Source organism: Rhincodon typus, chromosome 21, assembly GCF_021869965.1.
Source record: "Rhincodon typus isolate 14 chromosome 21, sRhiTyp1.1, whole genome shotgun sequence".
Classification (NCBI taxonomy): Eukaryota; Metazoa; Chordata; class Chondrichthyes; order Orectolobiformes; family Rhincodontidae; genus Rhincodon; species Rhincodon typus.
In genome coordinates, this window is record NC_063352.1 from 18,981,790 (window position 1) to 18,991,942 (window position 10,153).

A 10,153-nucleotide genomic window follows, 5' to 3' on the forward strand; every position below is an offset into this window, starting at 1 on the left:
AACCAAAAAAGAATCCCCCTCGTCCTCACGTACCACCCCACCAACCTCCGGATCCAACGCATCATCCTCCGACACTTCCGCCATCTGCAATCCGACCCCACCACCAAAGACATCTTTCCCTCCCCACCCTTATCTGCTTTCCGGAGGGACAACTCTCTCCGTGACTCCCTTGTCCGCTCCACACTCCCCTCCAGCTCCACCACACCCGGCACTTTTCCCTGCAACCGCAGGAAGTGCTACACCTGCCCCCATACCTCCTCCCTCACCCCCATCCCAGGCCCCAAGAAGACTTTCCACATCAAGCAGATGTTCACCTGCACATCTGCCAATGTGGTATACTGCATCCGCTGTACCCGGTGTGGCTTCCTCTACATCGGGGAAACCAAGCGGAGGCTCGGGGACCGCTTTGCAGAACACCTACGCTCGGTTCGCAATAAACAACTGCACCTCCCAGTCGCGAACCATTTCAACTCCCCCTCCCATTCCTCAGACGACATGTCCATCCTGGGCCTCCTGCAGTGCCACAACGATGCCACCCGAAGGTTGCAGGAACAGCAACTCATATTCCGCTTGGGAACCCTGCAGCCCAATGGTATCAATGTGGATTTCACAAGCTTCAAAATCTCCCCTCCCCCTACCGCATCCCAAAACCAGTCCAGCTCGTCCCTGCCTCCCTAACCTGTTCTTCCTCCCACCTATCCCCTCCTCCCACCTCAAGCCGCACCTCCATCTCCTACCGACCAACCTCATCCCGCCCCCTTGACCTGTCCGTCCTCCCTGGACTGACCTATCCCCTTCCTAACTCCCTACCTACACTCACCTTTCCTGGCCCCATCCCCGCCTCTTCGACCTGTTTGTTTCCTCTCCACCTATCCTCTCCTCTATCCCTCTTCTATCCGCCTCCCACTCTCTCCCTATTTATTTCAAAACCCCCTTCCCCTCCCCCTTTTCTGATGAAGGGTCGAGGCCCGAAACGTCAACCTATCTCTAATCCTATTCAGCCCATTGAACTTACAATACTTCTTGAGTCTCTTGTGGATTTATGCAGTCACTCTCTCCGTGTCTGTCTGTGGGACTGTGAAGCTGCTTTCTCTCTCTGTCCGGATGGTCAGCTGGTCTCTGCCTTTTGTCAAGTCAGTCTCCTTGGAAGGTTTCCTGCCTGATCCACAGGGAAGTCCTATTTTTATATCTTTTCCCCTAGCCTTTGAATCTTTCTATAGCTTTAGCCAATCAGGAGATCCTGCTTAATGGTGTTTGGATGGCTTAATCGCTAAATGTCCTGTTAATATTTGTTTCATTGTTTCAGGCTTGAATGTCTGATTCTTGGTTGCTAATATGCATCCCTTCTTTGTTTAGTTGATGAGATATGTCTATCCAGGATGACTATTGACAGGATGTGTCCTTCACATGATGCTGATATCTTTACCACCTAGTTGCTATGTGTCTGGTTTCTGGATTTTGTGACTTCAGAGTTTTACTTGGCCTATGTAACCAGCATCCCTTGCTGTTTGGCCAAGTTGACAATCTGTTTTAGCAGTCTACAGACTGATGCCAGGTTCTTTAAGCTATTCACGTTCTCTGTGTTTTCACCCTTGATCTTTACACCTTCACTCCAATTTTCTTCCTAAAGCTCAAACTGACAGCGCATATAATGGACAACTGGTCTGCTGATCTGTGCTTTTCTACAACTATTCAAGTAGCTCAGCACAACCTTCTCCAGGGCAGCTAGTGATGTCCATATCTCATGAATGAATAAAAAATCTCATTATCACCAACACACAACTCAATGTCATCTGCAAACTTCATCGACCATGACATTTCAGTTCACAGTACATCCGTAACAATCAGGAAAAGGAAGGAGTTTGGTGCTAGTTATAGATACAGTCCAACTCTGGCTTTGAAATTCTCTTCCTCCACACTGTTTCTTCCTCTAGTACATTCTTGTACATGTCCTGTAATTATTGTAGATATTTCTCAGAAAATTTACAAATCCCAGCATGCCTCTATACTTCATCCATCGACACCAGTTATAAGCCTTCTCTCGATCAGTTTTCATGTTACATTGGCTTTCTTGGTCTTGTTGTACCACTTGTCTCAAAATGAAAACAGCATCGGTGCTTGGTCCAAAATAACATTCATAGATTTCCATCATTATTTTTAAAATCTGTGGTCCACTGTCTCCCAGATCTTGCAGATAAACATATGAAATAAGAGCAGGAGTAGGCCATTTAGACCCACAAGTTATTTTTTGCCAATCAATAGATTGTAGCTGATCTGCTCCAGGCCTCAAATGTTCTTGCGTGTCAGTTCCTCATAACCCTCAATTCCCCTTCTAAAATCCATTTACCTCCTATTTAAATAGTTTCAATGATCTAGCCTCTGCTTTCTGAGGTACAGAATTACAGACATTCACTACCCACTGAGATAATAAATTCTTTTGTATCAGTTTCACTTTATTCTGTAAGTATGCCCCCTAGTTTGAGACATTCACACTAGTGGAAAAATCTCAACATCTACCCTGTCAAGCTCCTTCAGAATCTTGTATGTTTCAATAAGATTTAATTCTTCTAAACTCTCATGGAAAACACCTAAACTATTAAGCCATTCTTGAAAAGTCAAGCCCTTCATTGCAGGAATCAGCCCAATGAATCTCTTTTGAACAGCGTCCAATGTCATGGTTACATGGTGTATGATAGAAGTTTAAATTCAACCATGATTGATCTGTGACCAAATTCCAACTACCTAACTTTACCGCTTGCCCCTTATTACCAGTCATTAACCAAAAAAAACCATTTTTAATAGTCACAATTGATTCAGCCTCAATAGTTGTTTGATAAAATGAATTCCAAACTTCTACCCTATCTCTGTGTTCAGAAGTGTTCCGTAATTGTACGGCTGAAAGGTTTTGCTCTAATTTTTAGATTGGAAACAGAAACTCTGGTAAAAAGGAAAGGTAAAGGCACCATTGTTCCATTTAAGAGGTAGAGTGCAGAATGAGTCAGGTGGTGGATGCAAATACATTGTAATTTCCTTTTCCTGAATCTTCAAGTTAGAATGTCAAATGGTCTCTGTTACCTGTTTAACTTTTGATCTAGTGAAGTAAGATGTTTGATATGTAAATTAGCCCCAAAAGCCATATACCTTTTGGCATCTAAGAAGTAAGAGTGAAGTCTAGTGTTCATTGTTTACTACAACAGTTTGGGCAACTGAATGTGCAATACTAGCAGAATTTAGTGAAGTAAAAATTAATTGAAAGGCATAAGGAGAACTAAAATAAACTTCCCAGGTTTTTAAAACTTCTATCACATTAAGATGTGTGAGTTTTACAAGCATATTATCGTGTGTTCTTGTGTGTGTATATTCAGGACACTGGAGTGGTGGTATTTGTTGATATCAGAGGGCCCAAGGGTTTCTTGTACTATGTGGGGTGAACACTCAGGTCTTCCTTGGACAAGAAGAAATTTTAATAAAAGTAATTTTGCAAGATGAATCTGGGCCTCTGGTATTCAATGGGCTTTTTCTGCTGGTGCTGTGCTCCTAGACTGAAGTCAGTGCAGTAATGGAGGTTAAAATTATGTTGTACCAACAATTGTTTTGTCCCCTGTAGGCCCCTGCTGACATTTAATAGGAGCTTGTCTGAACACAAGGGTCACCAATTTAAAACTTACTTTGGTAGAAGCCAGGAGGTAACATTTCAAGTTTTGACCCTCTCAAATCCTATTTGCATTGGGCATTGGTTTGGAGTAGAATGAAAATTCCGTATAAGGAGCTACTTTTTGTGTGATGTTCTTGTCACTCCTCAAATATTTATTTTGCAAAAAAGTAACATTTCAATAAGGCCAAGTAATTAAAATCTATCAATAACAATAACAAATCAAAAAAAGCAGCTATCTCAAATCAAATTTGACAACGGTAATATTAACAGGTAAGCAAAAGTTTTTTGAAACATGTATTTTTAAGAATTGGCTTATAGGTAGACAGAGGAAGATAGATAGATTTTGGGAGGGAATTCTAGAGCTCAGGCCAAGCACCTGAAGATGTGGCCTCAATGGTTTAGAGATTAAAATCAAGGATGTACAAGAACATAGAAAATCATGGATTGCAGATGTCCGGAAGATTGTAGAATTGGAGGAGATTACAGAAAAGGAAAGGGATGAAGCTGTGGAGGAATTTGAGTACTAATAATTATTAATCACAGCATGGCTTGCACTGAGATAGATTTTTGTGCATTGATCTTAGTTTGTTCTATAGTTAAAACTGCTGCAAAAGAAAACTATTTGTTTACCAACATTTGATTTTACATTTCAGCAAAAAATTAAAAGATGGTCTGGTTTCGTCGATTGTGAAAATATAATTTTGTTGTTTCATAAATTCTCCCCAGTTAATACAAAACTTGTTCATACAGACTTTTTCTTCTTTCTAATTCCACTACTTTTTCTATTTGGCACTAAATGGGCACCTTCTGTGGGCACCTTCTGCGTTGGATAAGGGTGTTTATCGTCATCTTCACTTTGTTCTCCAGGACTACGTACAATCAGAAGCAGATCAGTGTCCTCTTGCTCATGTTTCATGGCTTCCTCTTTCAATCTATAATGACATCAAAACAAATGACCAGTTGCAATGCCATTGTGGTACTTTACAGAGCTATGTAGATATCAGTTAATATCCAAATCCAAATGGGCAACACCTTAACTTATTGACTTAATGAAATAAAGGCCTGAGTACAAGAGCCAATAATAATAATTTGTGCAAAGCAGTGAGACCAGACTTAAAGGACTGTGTGCGGTGTTAAGCAGCCACACTGTGGAAAAGACATTAAAGTCACAGAAAGTTCAAGTCTTGATTCATTAGAATGACACTGCACAAAAATCTACAGCTCTGAGGAGCGATTTGAGTTATTCCCATTGGTGAGATTCCAGTGTGAGACTGGAGTCACACATCATTCCAGAACAGGTGAGGGCAGCAGTTTTCCTTCCCTGGTGTGAACCATTTATGTTTTTACAAGCATCAAGCTTCTGTGGTTATTTTTCTGACACTGGTTTATAGGGGTCCGGATTTTTGAAATGAGTTTCAGAATAATTTTTGAAATGAATTTCAGAATGGGATTTTAATTACAATATGGAATTTAACTTTCACCAAGACAAGCTATGAGTTTGAATCTCATGCCTTTTGAGCTACTAGTCTATGACTAAACTATTCGGCTACCCTTTTCAGGTATGGCAAGTCTATCAGACCATAAGATATTGAAGGAAAATTAGGCTATTCAGCCCATCGAATCCACTCCACCATTGTATCATGGCTGATGTGTTTCTCAACCCCATTCTCCTGCCCTCTTCCCATAACCCTTGATCCCCTTACTAATCAAGAAACTGTCTATCCCAGTCTTAAATACACTCAATTAGTTGGCCTCTACAGTCCTTAGTGGAAAAGATTTTCACAGATTAGTCACCCTCTGGCTGAAGAAACTCCTCCTCATCTCAGTTCTAAATGGTTGTCCCTCCGCTCTGAGGCTGTGCCCTCGGGTTCCAGTCTTTCCTACTAATGGAAACATCTCCATGTTCATTGTATCCAGGCCTCTCAATATACTGTAAGTTTCAATGAAATTCTTCCTCATCCTGCTAAACTCCATGGATTACAGTCCCGGAGTTCTCAACCACTCCTCATATTGACAAGTCCTTCATCCCTGGGATCATTCTTGTAAACCTTCTCTGGACGTCCTTTGATGCCAGCACATTCTCCCTTAGTTACAGTGCCCAAAACTGCTCACAACATTCCAAATGCAGTCTGACCAGTGCTTCAGCTTCAGCAGTACATCCCTGCTCTTATATTCTTTGTCTCTCAAAAGGAATGCTAAAATTGCATTTGCCTTCCTAACTGCCAACTGAACCTCAATGTTAACCTTAAAAGAATTCTGAACAAGGACTCCTAAGTACCTTTGTGCTTCAGATTTCTGAAGCCTTTTCCCATTTAGAAAAGAGTTTACAGCTCTATTCTTCTGACTGAAATGCATAACCTCGCACTTTCCCTCATTGTATTCCATCTGCCTGCAACCTCCCCGCTTCCTCAACACTACCTGTCCCTCCACCTATCTTTGTGTCATCTGTAGACTTAGCAACGACATTCTCAGTTCCTCCGTCCAGATCGTTAATGTGCAATGTAGTTCTAGTCCCAAAACTGACCCTGCTGGAACTCTACTGGTCACCGGCTGCCATCCTGAAAAACACCCTTTTATCCCCACTCTCTGCCTTCTGCCTGTCAGTCAATCCTCTATCCATGCACTACCTTCCTCTAACACCATGGGCTCTTACCTTATTTAGCAGTATCCTATGCAGCACCTTGTCAAACGCCTTCTGGAAATCCAAATAGATCAAGTTCATTGGCTCTCCTTTGTCTAACTTACTTGTTACCTCCTCAAAGAATCGAACAAATTTGTCAGGCATGATCGCCCCTTGATGAGCCATGCTGACTCAGCCCTATTTTACCATGTATTTCCAAGTACTTCACAATTTCATTAATAATGGACTCTAAAATCTTATGAATGACCAAGATCCGGCTAATCGGCCTATAGCTTCCTGTATTCTGCCTCCCTTGCTTCTTAAACTGAGGTGTTACATTAGCCTTTTTCCAGTCCTCGGGGACCCTGCTTGAGTCCAGTGATTCCTGAAAGATCACCATCAATGCCTTTACAATCTCAATAGCTATCCCTTTCAGAACTCTTGGGTGTAGTCCATCAGGTTGCTTATCCACCTTCAGACCTTTTAGCTTCCCAGTCCTTTCTCTTTAGTGATGACCGCTACACTCATCTCTGCCCCTGATTCTTTTGAAGTTCTGGTATGCAGCTGGTGTCTTCCACTGAGAAAACTGATGCAAAGTACCTATTCAGTTCATCTGCCATTTCTTTGTTCCCCATTACTACTTCTCCACCCTAATTTTCCAGTGGTCCAATGTCCAGTCTTGCCTGTCTCTGACATATTATATATCTAAAAAAACTCTTTAATATCTCAATCATCTTTAATATTACTGGCTAGCTTACTCTCATATAACATCTCTCCCCCGATTTATTGCTTTTTTAGTTATTCTCTGCTTGTTTTCCCAATCTTCTGCCTTCTTATTAATCTTCATCACATTGTGTGCTTTTTCTTTTGCTTTTATACTGTCTCTGACTTCCCATGTCAGCCATGGTTGCCTTGTCCTCCCCTTAATAGGATTTTTCTTCCTTGGGATGAATTTCTGCTGTGCCTCCCAAATTATCTCCAGAAACTCTTGCCATTGCTGCACCACTGTCTTCCTTGCTAGGATCCCCTTCAGATCAACTCTGACCAGCTCCTCCATCATGCTTTTGTAGTTATCTTTACAGGGAAGGTGGTGAACAAGCAAACATTCTCACAGTCTTGTGTCTATCAGACCCATCATCTTTAACAAGATCCAATGCAAGGGAATCTGTGCTTTGTGAAAACTTTTTATTTTAGATATAACCAAGACCAGATCCACAGAACCATCTCTACCAGCTCCCACCGACAACCCATGAGAATTGGGATTAATCAGCTATCTCCTAGAAAACAAGTGATACAGACCTAGCTCTTGTTGCAGCCTTTATCACAGCCTGGTGAGCCAGCTCATTCTGTCGCACGATGTCCCTCTTTGCCTCCACTTTCAGAACTTCAGCATGATCATGGGCTGGAAACAACCTCTTTGTAAAGAAGAAATAAATTTGACTCAGCCAGAATTCCAACTCAGCACCCGATTTGATTGGGGCCTTTTCTGCCGGAATCTTTTCTGATGGGGCCTTTTCTTCTGCAACCTTTTCTGGAGGGGCCTTTTCTGAAGGAGCTTTTTCTTCTGGAACCTTTTCTGGAGGGGCCTTTTCTGAAGGAGCTTTATCTTCTGGACCCTTTTCTGATGCTTTGTCTTAATAAAAAGAATAGACCAAAAATTGAACATTTGTTCAGCTAGGATCCAAAGTTTACTTATACAGATAAAAATGCATACCTGAACAATCATTTACAATCTGTTTAAGGGATTCAAGTCACAGAACTTGAACAACTGGCATCACTTGGACTTTGAGATTAGTGATCTCTGATTATTATTGTAATTTATAATACTTACAGGTTCAACTGTCCACATCTGTCCTGCAAAATACTGTTTTTGTAATCAAGGGTTGCAGTGTGGGAAAGAGATTACAAAAGTTTATCAAGGATGGTTTATTCTACACAACAAATTGTACTTTTTTAAAATGTGGATTATCTCTTTGCCATTCATGTACGAGAGTTCTGCTATAACGCGATAGTTGCGTTCCAGCACAACAGCGTGTTATAGAAAATTGCACTACAGAAATAAGGGGCCTATGGGAAAAGCAGGGTTAGGGGCAGACCTTCATCCAGTCTTCAGCACTGGCATCATCCAGTAGCATTATTAATTCAATAGAAGTGAGACAATCAATAAAGTGCCAGAGTTCTGTTTAAAGCTAAAAACATTGCAGTTTGAAGAAGCAGACAGTAATGAGCAGATTTACAGATTCTTCATCACTGCATCACTGTGGGAGATTTGCCTCCCACACACCAACAACACATTGTACATTTGCATCCAAACTTTAATGACACTCATCATCATCACAGTCCCGATCACAAATAGCAAGCCCTCAGCCACATTCTGCTACCACCAGCAGCATTAATCACCTATCAGCAGTAAGTCTGAACTGCCACAAACAGCATCCTTTCAACAGCAAAATAAAACCTATGGTCACCAACAGCATACAGCTTCTAATAGAAACACAAGGCCACCAGCAGTATCCAGCATTGCATGAAATAATATCACCCAGGGCTCAACAACAACACAATTCAGCAGCATCAAACCCCAGAAGCAAAAACCAGTCACCGAGAATAATTATCTAACCTCCAGCAGCATCACCTAGTGATTGGAGAAAATCCCAATCATCAACTTGATAAACACCAGCAATGACAAAGCCCAATTAGAAACAATATCAAGCCACTTGCCAACAGCATCGCCCAGATGCCAACAACTAAATGCATTCATGGGTAAGACCATTTACCGGTCAGAAACATTAACAACACTTAGTCACTGGCAATCACATCATCCGCTCACCGGCAGCAACTCCCAGTCATCAGCAAAACTACTCAATGTACAGCTACACTATGTTGTCAGTAACAGTATGAGCCTGTCACCAACCCTCATCAAATGGACATAGACAATCATTTATTTCCTCAAGCTGTTTTCTCATGATTGTTCTTTGAAAAACATATTGCCTAATTTGGACTGAGGCTTAATTCTATTATTTTTATCAATCTAACTGGTATTCCAATCGATTGTGAATTTGAGAGGTCGAAATTTGTTACATGACAAATTATCCAGACCCGTGTGTAATGATCTTGATATAACTTAGAAAATAGAACAGTACAGCACAGTACAGGCCCTTCGGCCCACGATGTTGTGCCGAACTTTTACCCTAAGGTCTTTCTAACCTCCACCCATACCTTATACTATCATCCATATGCCTATCTAATAGCCACTTAAATGCACCTAATGAGGCCGACTCCACTACCTGCTTTGGCAACGCATTCCATGCCCTACCACTCTCTGAGTAAAGAACCTACCTCTGACGTCTCCCCTATATCTACCTCCATTCACTTTAAAACTATGCCCCCTCATGATAGCTACCTCCACCCTAGGAAAAAGTCTCTGGCTGTCTACTCTATCTATACCTCTGATCATTTTGTACACCTCAATCAAGTCACCTCTCATCCTTCGTCATTCTAAAGAGAAAAGCCCTAGCTCTCTCAAACTGTCTTCGTAAGACCGTCCCTCCATTCCAGGCAACATCCTGCTAAATCTCCTCTGCACCTTTTCCAACGCTTCCACATCTTTCCCGTAATGAGGTGACCAGAACTGGCCACAATACTCCAGATGTGGCCAAACCAGGCTTTTGTATAGCTGGAGCATAACTTCACGGCTCTTGAACTCAATCCCTCTATTAATGAAATCTAAAACACAATATGCCTTCTTAACAACTCTATCCACCTGGGTGACAGCTTTCAGGGAACTGTGGACATGAACCCCAAGATCCCTCTGCTCCTCCACACTGCCAAGAATCTTTCCGTTAACCCTGTATTCTGCTTTCAAGTTTGTCCTTCCAAAA

General features: G+C 41.8%; 1 protein-coding gene across 1 annotated transcript in view; it reads right to left on the reverse strand.

Annotated features, from left to right (window-relative positions):
• Window positions 1-3,897: 3,897 nt before the first annotated feature.
• The window catches only part of rsph10b (radial spoke head 10 homolog B), a 73,964-nt gene continuing 67,708 nt past the window's right edge, over window positions 3,898-10,153 (reverse strand). The window contains 3 exon segments of the mRNA XM_048609630.1: window positions 3,898-4,587; window positions 7,575-7,816; window positions 7,819-7,908. Of these exon segments, the coding sequence (XP_048465587.1) occupies window positions 4,398-4,587; window positions 7,575-7,816; window positions 7,819-7,908 (522 nt within the window). The 3' untranslated portion in view covers window positions 3,898-4,397.